Raw genomic sequence first — 17,451 nt, forward strand, 5'->3', positions numbered from 1 at the left:
TAACTCAAATCCCTATATTCTCTCCCCCATCCAGGCGAAACCATCGACATCGACAGCGAGGTGCCCACGACGGACGGCATCCTCACCGACGATGAGGACATGGTGGAAGGGAGCGGTTCCGGTGACGGAGAGGACGGCGGCGAGGGTCCTCCAGATCAGACGGCTGATCTGACGTGTGATGATTGGCCATGTGAGAACGGGGGTACATGTTACATCGTAGGCGATACCCCCATGTGCACCTGTACCCTTGGATGGGAGGGGGCAATGTGCGAGGAAGGTAAGTGCTACTTATCCTTAACTTACAGTCATTCTTAATCTCAATAATTTTTATATGAATAGTACTTATCATATTCAATTGCAATAAATTTCTATAAGTGGTAATTATACTTAAATTACTATCATACTTCATTTACAAATTTTCTATATGATGCAAATTGCTCCTGTGAATCCATATAAATTAGCACTTTATCCTACACTTTGATATTTGTTTGTTTCATAATTGAGGTATTTCATTTTGAAAGGCTACAGGCCCGCAGCTAATATATGTCGTTCGATCTGGAACTTGAACAAACCTGCCTTGATATTAATCAAACATTTGATAAATCATGAAGTATAGGCAGCTTTCAGTAAAGAGAAAAATTTCCCTTTCATGTTACCACATTAACTCCTCAAATCTAACCAATGTTTTGCTGTTGTTAGTCCTAATATCATTTGTAAGACATGCTAGGATATCCCAGATAGGGTTGGCCTAATTTTACCAGTTCCCTGACAAAAGATATACAGCACCCTTATGACTCTCCTCTTACATAGGGGAGGGTCAACGCTCTATCTGAGAAGCTTGTTTCCCCCCATATAATGTAGAAATGGGGATATTTTGTTCATGGCACTTTTAAATAAATTTAGAATATGAAGTATATATGATTAAACTCTGAATCGTAAAAGAGAATTTGCATTAAATTCAAGGTTGTTCAGTCTCTAACCAAAGCCCTTTGGGTGTCTAAATATTTTGGATGGAAAGAAAAATTGTCTTTGTTATTCTAGCCGAGAAACAGTCAATATTATTTTTATGCCAGCGAGCCCATGTATGAATTAGGAAACAGACTGCATGGTCGTTTAACAATGCAAATAAATCTTGAACCAAGGGTTTGGAAATGCTCTCCGGCAAGGAGTCTGGAAATTGAAAGAGAAAGTGAAAAAAGAGGGAAGAAAATATGGCACCTGCCTATTTTGTTATATCTTGAATTTTGCTGCTTTTTATTCTGAAAAAGATTTATGCTTTAAAAGAAAAAAATATTGAAAAACTGATCTGAAAAATATCAGGGTTTGTGATTGTAGCCCCCAATTGATTTGCAGGCTATTAATGTTCTCTTTTGTTAAGTATCCATGAACTTCAAACAAAGAAGGGAAGAGACAGAAACCAAGAAAAATAGAAAGAAAAAGTGAAGAAGAGAAAAAAAAGAAAAGGGAGACAATTTTATATCAAAATACTACTGAACTTTCATTGTTTCCTTTCTCTTTCACTGTCTCACATATGAATAAGAATAACTTTATGACGAATTGGTAGACTTCAATCGCAGAGGACACATAGAAAATGTGAGTGAGAAGGAGATGGGAGAAGGTGGAAAGAGAAACAGAAAGCTCTTGTCTTAAGAACAGCATCTCAACAATGCGCATTACTCATATTCAATAATCAAATTAAAGTTTGCTGCCATTGATTGCAAGGCTGTTTGCCACGATACCGTATCCAGAGCACTTATGAGTAATAGTTATGTTTCTCTCTTCCGCTCGCTCCAAGAGGAGGCAACCAAACGTATCCATAATTTATCAATCATACCTCCCTATCAATAAGTCTTGTCAACAGTCACTTTTCGCCAGACATCATACCGAACAATCATTCCAAACCGACAATCAAAACCGCCTGCCCATTGAGCATGGTATCTGGTCTGCCATATAGTTGGGTGGTTGCAATAAACGGAGCATTTGTAGGAGGCTTGTTGGCAACCCAATATTTGTGATAACGATGCGATGAGAGGAATATGATTTTCCAAGTGCTATAGATAGTGCGTTATGATTTCTGCTAGGACATTCACACTAAAGAAGAAAAAAATAAACAGTGTTTGTTTGAATGAATATCAACACAGAGACAAATTAATTGAGTATGATACAGTAAGTCATACGAAAGAATCCACAAACATCTTCCAAGAATGTGTGTCGCTATTCAAATTCATGATGAGATTTATATATTAATGTGAATTCAATTGAATTTTATAAAACTTTATTCACTTGACATGAATATTTTGTTTTACAATAATACAATGATAACATGAATGTATATTTCCAAATTCAGTTGTGATTTGAAGGATTTAAGATCTAAATGTTCTAATTTAATTAATTTATTGAAAGTAATGTATCTGTAAAATTGTTAAATGAAAACACTTCTCATTTAAAATCTTAGGATTTAATCTTCGTATGTACCTTTTGTGTATTTATTGACTGAATTTGTAAGATAAATGTTCAAAGGGTCCTTTTTTGTAAATGAAAACAGTATTAACAGAGCGCCCTCGAAAAGTTAACTTAACACTTTTTCAAAAAGAATCATTGGCTAAAAAAAAATTCAACACTTCAGTAAGACTCAAATGTCAGATAATACCCAATCATATTGTTTCTTCTGGACTTATGCTCATTTTCTTTTGTTAGAATAATGTTTCAGTCTGAATGGGGACCCCTTTTTGCCATGGGAAACAAGTGGGGCAAAGAATCGCCTGATATCAAAGCTTTACAACCAATTTGAAGTAAATGCCCCCTGATCTTCATACCGGTTGTGTTTTTGGTCTCAAATGTTGAGCAGCGAAATTGAAAAAGAGTGAGCATTCTACAATTTGTTTGCTAAAGAAAAGGAAATGTATACATTTTGGAGGAATGGTGGCTTGAAAATTCAATATCTCAAAGTATTGCAAGTTTTAAAACAGGAACACAAGATCCAAATCACATTAATTTAATAATTGATTGCTTATTCAGTAATGAAGCTCATTACTTAATAAGCAATCAATGTGTAAATCTATCACTCGTTCATAAAAAAAAATGATTTCAATCTCATAATATTACTAGTCATAATTTTGAAATTACATCTAAAATCATCACAGTTCTCCTTGCCAGGTTTAGATCCAGAATTTCACTAAAACACGGGACAAAATTTTCTGAAAATTTTGCTGTTTTTTTTATATTCTCTGTCAAACCAACCCATCCCCTAAAAGAGTTATTACCTTTTTTGGAATAAAAGGCTGTTAGCATTGCAAATTTTCAACAAAAGGGTTTCATTTAAAAACAAGAAACCAAATCTTTATCACGTCATATTCGTTTTGATTACTCATGTTGTATGTTACTTACATTACTAGTACGGTACTTTATAATTGTTTATTTATTTTATCAACCATTGGAATTGGGACAGGAGGCTTTTATGCCACAGTAATTTAGTTGACCTTTTCTGTCCCTGGCTTACCAATGGTTGGTATTCCTTATCTTGTAATATTGTTTACACTGAAATGTATTCTTTCTTGTATTTTCTTTGCCAAATAAATGTATGATAATAAATGACTATGGAGACACTTTTCACAAGGAGGAGGGGTGCAGGCTATGTCCCATCTTCATTAACAATAGCTTGTGGTATTTTAAGGGGTACACCACACCTTTCTTTCAAAGAAAGTTCTGAAATTTGCATGTATCAACCACATTTGATGATAACTTATAGGCCCTAATTCACAAAGGTGGTTTCGAAAACCCACGGTCGAGTCCATGGTTTATGCAGATTTCCTGTATAAATTACGCTTATTTTATCGCAATATTAAAAAATGTCCAATGCTGATGCGCGCTTTTGTCACAATGTGCCAAATTAATGCCTATTGCCATGGTTATCCACGCTATTTTATTCATGAGTCCACTGTTTTCAATTAATGAGTCCACTCTTCAAACAGTGGACTCATTAATAAAATAGCGTATACCAACAATGGAAACAGGCGTCAATTTTGCGCATTGTGACAAAATCGCGCATCAGCATTGGACATTTGTTATCCACGCGCCCGATACGCGCTAAATTAAGCGTAATTTATACAGGAAATCTGCATAAAGCATGGATTCAACCTTGGGTTTTCAAAACCATCTTCGTGAATTCGGCCATACTGTTTTGCTTCTCACACACTCTTACTTGTCAGAGGATGAAGTGATGTGTCTCTAATATCCCAAAGAACCATTTGTTGACTTTCCGGGCACACACTCGAGTCCCCATTGAAGCGGCTATAGGGAAAAGGTATGATTGATTCTGGCATGAAATGGAATCAAGTATTTCAACTTGATGATATTGGGGCACTTGGTTAAGAGTTGAGAGATTGGATGCTACTGTCAATCATTTAGCCCAAATCTCTTATTGGATATTAGTCTCTCCTTTCATCAGATACATCCAGATCGGTGGTAAGAAGCATCTATTTGTCCTGGAAACTCAAAATTTTGTCTTTAAGCCAATCTTAAAGCCCAGGTAATAGGGTAATAAATGAACCATTCCAATCTTACAATCATGTAGTTGCTGTTGAATGTTCTTTCAACCATTTTCTTTGAGAAAATTCAAGTTTTGATTTCTAATGTGTAGTTCGCTCTCTCATTAATGATTTCATATTTCATTTATACCCCTTTCATAAACCCAATTAATATGCGGCTAATAGCAGCATAATTTGGTCGTAAAATTGGAGGAGGACAAGAGTAATCCGCATTATTTTGATGCTGCTATTATCCGCATAATAGCAGCATCGGGACAAGATTTTGAGTTTATGAACACATTTCCAAATAATGCGGATAATTGCCATGGTGCGGTCACAAGGTCACCCTTTTCCAACACAACCGCATCGGAGGGGGCGTGTCCAATTGTCATGACGATTATCCGCCTTTTTCAGGACGAGCGCTCATAAAAATAATGCGGCTTATTTTCGGAGTTTGTGAATGCAATTTTTATTGAATTATCCGCATTAGTCTTAGGCGGCTAATTGGAGGATAGGTTTATGAAAAGGGTATTAAATAACACTTTTAACATAGGCATCCTTATAGACTTGTAATGAATTTACCTAGTGCCTTTACTTTTGGGGGATTTACTAAATTAAAAATGGATCATGTACAAAACTGTCTTAAAATCACTCTGTCTTTCGCATTTCAAGTACACTTTTTTTAAAACCACCTTTTTTGTAAAGATAGTTTCCCTGAGTATAAAAAAGTAGAAAATTGCAAAATAGGACCAAGAAATGAAAAAAAAAATGGATTTGAAAGTAATTATTCATAAAAATGTATCATGAAATTTTTGCGATCGATTGCAGTGACCAAAATTTACAATCGATTGTAAAAATCAAACATGGGTTCAATCGCTATGCTTTATGATACAAGACCTTGATCATTAGTTTTGTTATACCCTTTTCATAAACCTATCCTCCAATTAGCCGCCTAAGAGTAATGCGGATAATTCAATAAAAATTGCGTTCATAAACTCCGAAAATAAGCCGCATTATTTTTACGAGCGCCTGAAAAAGGCGGATAATCGCCATGACAACTGGACACGCCCCCTCCGATGCGGTTGTGTTGGAAAAGGGTGACCTTGTGACCGCACCATGGCAATTATCCGCATTATTTGGAAATGTGTTCATAAACTCAAAATCTTATCCCGATGCCGCTATTATGCGGATAATAGCAGCATCAGAGTAATGCGGATAACTCTTGTCCTCCTCCAATTTTACGACCAAATTATGCTGCTATTAGCCGCCTAATTCATTTTAATTGGGTTTATGAAAGGGGTATTAGTAGATTGTTTGAATGGACAACCCTGGAATGCTTTAAAGGTAAAAGAATTTAGTTGCAGCAAACAATGGTTTCATGAGAAAGTCTTCAAAATCAAGGTTAATTACCACCCTATCATCATAGATGTAGGTCTGGTACCATAACATTAACATTAACTTATCTTTGTGAAATCATGAAATCTTAGCTGAAAACTGACAACAATTATGATCATGTGGGACAGTGTATTAATATTGCTTGGAAAAATACCTGAAATTTTTATGGAATTTCTGTGTTTATTTTGCTTGTTTCTCAGCAATTACACACTTTCTTACAGAATCATATGCAACATACATATTTGTTTATTCATACATACAAACACTTAGGTTCTTATTTTATTGGATTCTGCTAGAACCCATTTTTAGATCATTATACCACAACTGGCATTTCTCTTTAAGAGATCATTTCCTTCTAGAGTGTTCTGCATTCATTCCATGATATATGCCTGACAGAGGAGTCACTTGAGTTACAACCCTACTAAGTAGAATGGACCTACTTTTATGATTGCTACGATATCAACTTTGAGAGGTTTGCTTTGCGCGTGTGAGTAACAGACTCACAATAAATTACTCTTCGACTGTAAATAATTAATCGGGGCACCCATGACTGGGGTACATTTGATTAAGGTATCCATGTTGGTATCAAACTGAATAGCTTTCACAGATGACATGATCCACCCATTGGTCAATGAATTTTGTCTCGCCTGTATTGCAGAAGAGAGACATGCGCCACTTCTCTTATCTCAAATCTTTCTAAACTTTTTTTACTCTAGTAGGAGCAATGTCTTTTATTGTCATAGGAGCAAATCAATATATTCTCAAATTGGGATTTATATCTGGTTACTTTAAAATCATGCGTCAAGCCAAAATACTTAAGAATATCAACAGGAGATTAACTTGTTTAGTTCTGTGTAATAGTGAGATGAAAAGAGTATCAAAATTGTAATATCATGTGTAAAGAATATGGGTTAAAGAAATACCATTAGAAAAATTAATTCTCTATGAAAGCAGCAATTTCTTTTATTGTCATTGGAGCAATTGATATATTCTCAAATTGGGTGTTACATCTGGTTACTTAAATATATCTTGATTTTAAAGAAATCAAGATAAATTTATATATTGCTGAATTCGTACATTGGTAGATTGTCTGATTTTAGATTGACTTTTCGTAATTGGGCAATATTATGTGTATCTGAACTTCAAAGTCATGTGATCATATAGGATAAAGATATGTCTTCCATCTCAATGCAATATCATAGAATTACATGTATTCAATTGTGAATTTCAAACTTTCATCTGATGTGAATGGGGCAATATGACTGTCTTTTATCCCACTCTAAATGATGACCAAGTTGAAGGGGAAGTTTACACTAAGGCAACTCGGGCATGCCAAAGGGGTATCACGCTTGCAGGTTAGAAAAACAAATGGGGGTTCTTTGACATGGGCTTAATCATACAAGCTTTCAACACATAGGGTCAGTATGATACTTAAACCTGACATAGCGGTGAAATGTGATCCATTTACTTTTCAACAGTAGGTGCATAGGCTTAGCCATTACTGGGAAGGCTCTAATTGTAACAGTTGAAAGTGTTGCAGTTTAATATTGATATGGCTGTTTTAATTAGAGCCTTTATGCATATGTCCAACTTCAACTAATAAAAAACCAAGCCTCTATTTTAAAATAATTCATCTTGTAAAATGCTAACTCGAGTTGTACCAATATTTTTTGTTTAAATCAGAGCACTTCAATTTCCAAGCTTTCTTGAGGAAAACCTTTAATTTATTGCAAATAATCATAACATGATGTGCAGGTATGTATTTATATTAGATGTAAAAAAAGCAACCATGGAGTATAGTTGACAGTGCAAAACGATGGTATTCAAAAAGCTTAATCAATTTTTACTCATTGCTGAGTTGAACCATGTTTAATATACATAACTTTTTAAAAAATTCATTTTTAAGAAATTTGGGGATTACTCATCACGTAGTGAACTCACAAGGTGCTATATTAACTACAAATAAATTTTTAAAATGTTTTAAAGTGAACATAATGATATCAATGTTTATGTGCAAATTGTCAGCACTGAACGTGTGCTTTTACAAGCTTTTAACATTTTCATATTAATTATCTTTTGATAGAATAGTTAGATAATGTCGTGAAAATGTTCATTATTATTAAATTGCTTGTGACAAAAGGCTTTAAACGAATTATGAATCCATGATCAAGTTTTACTGTTGATACAGAGCTTATATTATGAGGGTGACAATTACTTAAACACATCTAATGGAATACAATGGAGGGGAAAGCACGAGCAGTGGTACAGGGAAAAAAAGATATGATGCAGAATTCCTGAGCATGCCTCTAAGCTGCAAAAATTCTAATACTGAGAAATTTGTGCATTCTATTTCCTAATAGTAGTCAATATGACAAGTTAATTTGGCTAAATAAAATGTCACACTCGCCAGAAATAAATAACCTAAATTCGTGACACCCCAAGGCGTAGGCTTCTTGTACGAGGCCAATGAAAACAATCGGATGGACGATACTGTATGCAGGATCATCCTCGTTCACACCGAAGCAATTTTTCATTTTATTTTCATATTTACATGTATATTTGAATAAATGCAAATTGAACAGTTTTTATCTAAATTGGAACGCAATTCCAATTGAATTCTAAATCCAGGTTAGAATTCAAATTCAAACTAAATTTCATTCTCGTTATTAGACTAAAAGTCAATTCCAAAGTCAAAATCAATTTTGAAACCAAATGTCATTCCAAATTCATGTTCAATGTAGGAATAGAAGTCAACATTGAGTCCATATTCCAATTCTAATTGTATTGAATTTGTATTGAACTTTGAATTCACTTCATAATCCAAATCCACCAAAACTATAATGTAAATTCATGTTTGTTTACATTTTTCTAATTTAAACACAAATTCAAAACTGAGTTTAAGTTTATATGTCTCTCTTGATTTTCTATCCAGATTGTTGTTTTCAAAACTGAGACTATTTAACATAGAAATTCATTATTTCAAATTTGTTTATGTTGACTTGATCCTCAAGCATTTGGTCTACTTTACAGATAGTCTAATACATCAAACATTGATGTTTCATTCTTAATTTTCAATCAAAAATATGATTGATTAACATGGAAAAATTATATATTTTTTATTTAGTGTTTAGGTTGTGTGAACGGACCTCTGTCTTTAGGGAGAACGGAAGATGAGGTTTGCATCACAGGCCAGAGGGGGATGCCATTGTTTCATTGTTTCTCTCTAGTGTGACGTTTTATGGAGCCGATGAGGAAGACGCCATTTAAAGCTGCCTTTCCGACTCCGCTCAAAGGGGTTAGGGATTGAAGTGGATGGATGGGTATTAGGCTGAACAATAATTTGTATTTTCATGGGCTATACCTTCAGAACTTATTGCATTAATCTGCAACATTGGAGAAGCTTTAAAATTGCTGGGAATGGGAATTTTCCAGGGCTCTTTTGAGCAGTTTGAGGGCAAAATTGCCCCGAGTGGCACCCCCATGTAATTTTTTCCCCCCGAGGGGCATAGTGGGTTGGGAGAAGGGAGAGAATTGCATGAATAAGAAAGAAATTGCACAGGGTGACGTCTTTCATTGCTTAGGTATTTATGAACATTTTGTATATTTATTGTAGAACTGCATCATACTGCATTAAACCTGCATTTTAATCAATAAAGGCAATTCAGGGGAGGACGGGCGTATATGCGTAGATTGAATTATTGATGGGTGGATGGGAAGGGAGAGAACTTATTGTATTTCAAATTTATTTCTGACTGCTAAAATCCTCTTGCAAAGGTTTATGAAAATGTGACAACATTTGTAAGATTTGATACGTGTAAAAAATGGTTTGATCTGAAAATTAGATTCTTATAATGATAATTTGATATAATTTGAGGATGGCTTCCAGATACTCGGTGAGTCAGACTCTTCATTCCAATCTGTATATTGTGTTTGCAATCTGAGGTTAATGATACTACTCATTGTCTCCTGTAAGTTTGATTAAAGTTGGCATAAAGGAGGCAGGAGCATTACTGGGCACTGGTTGAACATGTATGTACTACAATCCCTGGGTTGACCATTGAAAATCAACTTTATCTTACATAGCTTGCAAAATTTTCCAGGTACGTGAATTTCAGGGGGGGGGGTTAAGTCTTTTTGAAGGCATTCATGGTCTACTGAAAGATGCTTGGCAATTAAAATAAAATCAAGTCTTAATAGCATCAAAAGTTGTACTACTGTTACTACTACTACTGCTACTACTACTACTACTACTACTACTACTACTACTACTACTACTACTACTACTACTACTACTACTACTACTACTGCTACTACTACTATTACTACTACTACTACTACTATCACTACTACTGATACTACTACTTTTGATTCAACTTCTATATTTTCTGCTACCATTGCCATTTCTACTATTGAATTATGATCAATGATAAATATTATTGTAATTCTGAAACTTTAATTAGACTCATCTTTTTAGAATGAATCAATATATGCCGAGGAATAATGAACTTCGATTCGAAAAGACATTTGAATTTCAGGTTCATTGAGGAACAGGGAAAAGATTCTTCTCCTTCACATGCTAATGTGTAACGTTATGCACTCTCTCACTCACAGCTACAGGGAACCTTCACTTCATCCTAATATCCAATCTACATGTATTATCAATGAAAACTTTGGAGGAAAAGAGATCATGGGTTCTCAGCGGTTTGGTATCGAACCAGCATTTTATCTGGGGTGCATTTTCATGGAGCATTTCGCCAGTGAATTTTCACAGGCAAATTTGCTCTTAGCCAATCAGATGCAAGGATTTCAGTAGCTTATAACAAAATAGTCAATGCAAACCACTGGGTATGTTTTTCATGAAACGCTCCACAGGAAGTTAATTGCGAATTTGAATCATGCATATTTGAGTAGTGCGATCATGGAGAATTACCATATAGATTGGAACAGAGACTAAATATACCATAGCAGGGGGATTTTATGTTGGCTTGAGTATACATGGAGAGGATTAGAAAATGAGGTGAAATAAGATAAGGGAAAGACATGTTGAAATAGATACGAAGAAGAGCAGATAATGAGCTCTATCGGATAGCTTAATCCATGTGAAACTAATTTCTTCACTTTTTTGCCATTTGAAAGAAACTAGAAACAGAATATAAAAATTAGATAAGTTCAACCATCCTTAGATCCATTTAAAATTAATGTCTTGATTATTCTGTTTGTATGTCTTAAGATTGTAAAGCCCTAACTTTAATTTGATTCAATGATTGTTTGTAGTTTATATAAACTGTAAAAACTGTGGTGTTAAAGCTGACACCAATTGGTGTTAATAGAGGACCACACCCTGAGGTGTTAAAATAGCACCCTTGAGATTGAACATAACAGTGTAAATGTAACAACCATAGGTGTTGTAATAACACCTATAGGTGTAAAACTAACACCACCAACTTAACACCGGTGTAAAATAACTGGTGTGGTCCTCTATGTACACCGATTAACACCACAGCTTTTGCTGTGTATATACTTTTGTTGTGCATCAGGGCCACGTTACACAAACCATAGCAAATGATTTTATTTTACAAAATGTACAATCAATTGTATGTTCAGTAGCTTCAGAAAATATTTTTTTGAATGGTCAAAAAATGCAAGTGTTACCCTAGCGATAGAATGAAACAAAAAGCTAATTGAAATAAATTGAACTTTTTCTTTAGTCCTTAATATATAAACAAACTTGATGAATAGGTATTTTGCCCACTATTGTTTTCAGTTGTTTGTATGAGACATCTAGTGCTGAGGGATCAACTTCTTGAAGATGACCCATTTTCCTTTATTGCTACTTCTATCAGTTTCAGATGATTGCACTCAAATTAAAATGGCGCGCACTCTGTGACAGACCACCACATTCAATCCCCCGCACCATTACACAAATTTGATCACCATTTTCTGCATTTTTTCCACCATTCATGTCACGTAGCATTATCCATTACCATGGCAACCTGAGATGAACAAGAATCAATGAGAGGAAAATGCAGGAAATCGAAAATTGATGCGAGGGATGTGATGGAATGGCGTTCTTCTTTGAGAAGTTGTTTTGGGAAGCATTTCATGAAAAGTGATTTCACTGACTATTTTTGTTCTGAGCAAGTCAGATGCAAGGATTTCAGTAGCTTATAACAATAATGAGTGAAAATCACTTGTTATTTGTTTCATAAAATGCTCCCTTGCTTCCCAATCGCTCTTATCATGGTTGCATTTCATGAAACGACTGGTCATTGATTTTTCCTGACAAAATTGCTTTAGGCCAATCAGATTCAGGTTTTCAATAGCTTGTAACAAATTGTCGGTGACATTCTCACTGAATATTTGTTTTGTGAAATGCTCCCCTGAAGCCTGATTTGCTTGAGGCAGGGTTGCATTTCATAAAACAAGTAGTCAATGATTCTTGCTGACGAGTTTGCTCTGAGCCAATCAGCTGCAAGTATTACAGTAGCTTATAACAAAATTATTCTAAATCTCTAAACTTTCATTTAACAAAATGCTCCCGTGATCTGCTCAAGTCCAATGTTGCGACTGGCTTGATGAAACTGGATGCTCCAAAACCTTTGAGTGGGATACTTTATCCTGGCTCAAAATGCGATGTTTCTTAGTTTTTGGTAACAAGCATCTGCATGTTCCATCTTCCTGGAAGGACTCTCATTTCAAGATGCGGTGTTAAACTTGTTACAAAATCTGAAAAGGAAAGGGTGAAGAGACCTAAAAGGGTATAATTCATATATTGGGGGAGTGGGTCATGCACTTGGTTTTAATGAGCATACAGTTATTAAGAAATGGTTATGAAATGAGAAAGGAACAACTGAAAGTGTTGTATTAAAGTAAAACCCATAGGTATTGACCTAAAACAAAGAGTAAATGGTTTTATAGTATATATACACAGGCACGGATCCAGGGGGAGGGGAAGGGGGGCTGAAGGTGCGCTAGCCCCCGTAGGATTTTTAAAAAGAGAGATGGATTGACCTTAAAAACATTCTTTTTTTGCTTGTCAAATTTCCAACGGATAAAATGTGCCACCTCTTTTTAAAAATCCTGGATCCTGGAGCACCCCGTAAATTTCAAACTCTGGATCTACGCCTGATACACCAGCCACCACCACAGTAATTACTGCAGACATTTCCATACCACCAATCTGCTTTGTTAATCCACTGACTACCAAATTCTGCAGTTCCAATATGCTTTCTACAGTGACCCTTTAGTTCCATTAGCCAACATGTTTAAAGATAAATGCCAGTAGTGGTAACGATATCAAAATGAGTTTGTACAGAATCTAATGAAATGACCACCAAAGTGTCTGTTTGTATAAATAAAGAACATGTGCCAAATGATTCTGGAAGAAATTGTGTAATTCCTGAGAAATTAGCAAATAAGTACAGGATTCAGGTCATGCATCAGGCTGACATTCAGATCAATAATAATACACTGTCCCACGTGCGCTTATCTGTGTTGGTGATCTTCAGTGTGAACATTATTTAGCGTAGATCTAGATCCTCGATGATATACTGACAATTAAGCCTGGTTTTACAGACTTGGGAAATCGGTGTTTACTGCAACTACTTTCATTTATCTTTAAAACACTATTATGCTTTTGTCATTGTGCAACTCCTTTGGTAGTCAGTTCATATCTTCATTAGATTTCACATCAGGGGGAGTGTTGTACAAACCATCTGAACAGTGATTTTATACTGACAAGATTGTTCTCAGCCAATCATATACAAGGATTTATAAGGCTACTGAAGTTGTCATTGAAAAATCAGTAACAATTTACTTTAAGAAACCAACCTGGGTACAGAAAGCCAGTTACTACCGCTTGGTTTAACACATGAAACAGTTGGTCCAATTCCCAGATTTTCTTAACCCGCTGTAAAAAATATCTGGTTTAGTATGAATTAGGTTGAATTGTCAGTGTGTTAATTCATCTCTTTCATAGATTTATTGGCTAATAGCTATTTCATCAAATTATGATATGGTCTGATATACACTGTAGTCTTCTCAATCCTTTTCTTCAAAAGATTTTAAAGTAAGACAAAAAATGTTACCCCCCTCCCCATGGGATAAGAAAATTTTCTATGAGTTTTACTTGCTCCTCAAAATTTGATGAAAAATTGATTGATCGTAGCTCAATAATTCTATTCATAACCCTAATCCAGAGCTAGGTCAGCAAGTGAACTTGCATCCCCCATCTTCATATAAAGACTTTGACCTTCGTTAATTAGAAAACCATTGCTGGACTTCCATCTCAAAAGAAAGCCTTGCAAATTGATATCCTTTATACTACCTACTATCTACTTTGAGGAAAAGAATACTACGCACTTTTGTAACGGTTTGATGTATATAACTTTTGTCTCATAGGGACATGAGGGTTATTAATTTTTCATCTTTTTTTGCAATATTAAAAATCCTGAAATATGATGAAGTTTTCATGTATACTTCCCCTGTCCATGTACATGCGCAGAAACAAGGTATATCTAGAGCATCGATTGTTGCAAAAAGGCTGAAGTAAGAAATTGGCTCCAGTTATCTGAGTTTTTTGCACATTTTTTTTTTGAGGGAATGAAACTGAATCCCTTGAAAAATATTCATTCTTATAAAAGTATATTCTTGAATAAGTCTAATAACACTGTGAAATAGACATTTGGGGCATTATTTCAAAAAAATAAAGGAATAGGTTATACATGGATTTAGATTGTGATTTATTAAAAACTCTTCTAAAATGGGGTAAATGTGGAGATTAACTTACCTTTATGAAGCAAAAAGGAGAGACAGAACTTCTGCGCACTTTAAAATGCAAGGTCTTATCTTGTTTCATAGGTCTATGGAACATCATGTGCTGAATATTTGCAAAAGATTGTAAATTTGATTGTATCTTCATGAAGGAAGGTATATGGAAGTGATTGTTTCATCAGGACCCTGTGTCATAGAGCTTAAGGATTGATTGTAGGACTGATTTCTACAATTAATTCTATCGATTATTGAGTATGATCAATTATCAAAATCAGCCCGCCGATTAATTGATAAGCTGAGGGTCTTGGTGTTAAGTTGTTAAAATATCTTACCAAGTAGAAATTGATCTTAGATTTGTCCATTAAGGTGTAAAAGGACATCGCTTCAACGGTCAGTTCAGACATAAACTTTCTTCTATCTTCCTCCTAACAATGGGGACCCACTTAAGGTTGAAAAAACACAAGCACCTGCTTTCAAAGTGACTGACTTAATTTCATTTTCACCATCTTGAAGTTTGCTCCATCGCCACGGAAACCTGTGAGAATAGGCCCATGTCAATTCTCTATATAGGAGGTTAATGGTGCATAGAGAATGAGACACGCTACTGCACTTTCATCCCAGATCCTGACCTACAAACTGAAACACTTGTCACATTCACACTACGAGATTCAGTATTTTGAGCATTCATAGTTTAAAGATAAATGCCAGTATAGTTGCAGTAAACACTGATTTCATGAGAAAGTCTGTAAAACCAGGCTTAATTGTCAGTATATCATCAAGGATCTAGATCTGGTACAGTTACATAAACTGAACTTTGTGAAATCTTGAAATCTACGCTGAAAAATGTTCACACTGAAGATCACCAACACAGATAGGCACACGTGGGACAGTGTATTATTATTGCTGGAATAAAGACCCGACGGAAGTGACCGAATCCGCGCTTATTTTGCTTATTTCTCAGCAGTTACACAATTTCTTCCAGAATCCTTTGGCACATATTTTTTATTCATACAAACAGACACTTGGGTGGTCATTATATTAGATTCTGTAAAAAGTCATTTTGAGATTGTTACCAGAACTGGAATTTATCTTTAAAAGTATCAAATGAATCTGTTGCAAACAAGATACAAGATATGAAGACAAATAAAAAATTTAATTTCTCCATGAATGATCAGACATGCAAAGAAATTTTGAGTCTAAAGGCTTCTATTTTTTGATTGATTTTAGGTTGATTGAACACATTGTATGCCTTTTCTCTTACTCCCTGGCTCCAAAGCGGCTACACCATGATAGAGTTACATTGAAACAGTAAGACATTAAAACAATACAATGCTTTTAATATTGTATGTGAATTGAGCAGAAAAAACAATTGTGTCTTGACTGTAAGTCGCACCCTAATATATATGTAATTCTAAGAATACTTAAATGGATGAATGATCAATGGAAATGATGGTTGTTTGTGACATTATTGTCATATTGTCTACAAATTGTATCAAAAATATTGATTCTTTACACCACATTTTCTTTTGTCTGAAGGGAGTATGTTAAACACTGTCTCTGGAATCCAAACAGATTTTTTTCAGGTAAACAGGGAGAGAGTGCAAGTTATACTAAGAGATTAGATGTTGACACATTATTGTCTGAAGCTACATTGATGTAAACAGAATTAGACATAGAAACATTCAAATTAATTAATAGGCCTTGATAATGGGAATTGTTGCTTGACAGGCGTACCTGTCTTCTTCCACTTGCTCTGCATTCAAGTGATTTACTTTTATTACACTCTAAAGGCAACCGCACACCTTACGACTGGTCTGCGACCCGATTTTGGGACAAATCGCATTTTGCTCATTTTCTAAAAATGAATGGAACATATCATTTTATTCGAGGTTAAAATTAATTGAAATAATAATATCACAACCATTTTGAAAGATTGCAAGCCCTTATCTGGAGTAAAGTCCAAATTAGTTTCAAATCGTAGCCAATCGTACGACTATTATGACGTCATTACGACTAGATATTGAAGTCGCTTTTATTCTAGGAAGAATGATAGCTTAGTCACAAGTTCGATCATAGGTATTCGTACAATGATTTAGAACATTACACAGTAAGATATTCCAAGTCTCAATATTAGCATCAAATTCTACTACATTTTATTCTAAAATCGGGTCGTAGACCAGTCGTAAGGTGTGCGGTCGCCTTAAATGTCGAGGATTTATAATAAATCCAGATCTGCTGTGAATGGTCACCAGCCAAATTTTGGATTTATTTTTAATCGTTAGGATTAAATTTTAAATCCCAAATGACTTAAATTCAAATCATTTAGCTTTATTTTTTAATCCTAATGGTTTGAATCTTAATCTAATATTCGGCTGGTCACTATTCACAACCGATCTAGATTTATTTTAAAGGGATGGTCCAGGCTGGAAATATTTATATCTCAATAAATAGTTTAGAATTCACAGAGCTAAATGCTGAAAATTTGATCAAAATCGGATAAAAAATAAAGTTATTTAAGTTTAAAGATTTGCATTATTCCGGTGAAACAGTTCTGGGCATGTCTTTATGAATATTCATTAGGTGGGCTGATGATATCATATCCCCACTTGTTCTTTTGTATTTTTATTATATGAAATTAGGTTTATTAAAACATTTTCTCCTAAGAACTAAACCAATTGGATTGACAACTGATTAAGTGCTTCATTATTTATTGCCGCAACTTATTTTATCATAATGGAGACACATCATTTACACATGT

At 34.8% G+C, this 17,451-nt stretch overlaps 1 protein-coding gene across 2 annotated transcripts in view; it reads left to right on the forward strand.

The window, feature by feature from the left end:
- The window catches only part of LOC121423646 (pikachurin-like), an 81,902-nt gene that overhangs the window by 28,732 nt on the left and 35,719 nt on the right, over positions 1-17,451 (forward strand). For both annotated transcript variants that reach the window (XM_041619060.1, XM_041619061.1), the window contains one exon: positions 35-277. In XM_041619060.1, coding sequence (XP_041474994.1) covers positions 35-277 — 243 coding nt within the window. The remainder of the gene's footprint in view (positions 1-34; positions 278-17,451) is intronic.

This window comes from Lytechinus variegatus, chromosome 11 (assembly GCF_018143015.1).
Source record: "Lytechinus variegatus isolate NC3 chromosome 11, Lvar_3.0, whole genome shotgun sequence".
NCBI classification, from domain to species: Eukaryota; Metazoa; Echinodermata; class Echinoidea; order Temnopleuroida; family Toxopneustidae; genus Lytechinus; species Lytechinus variegatus.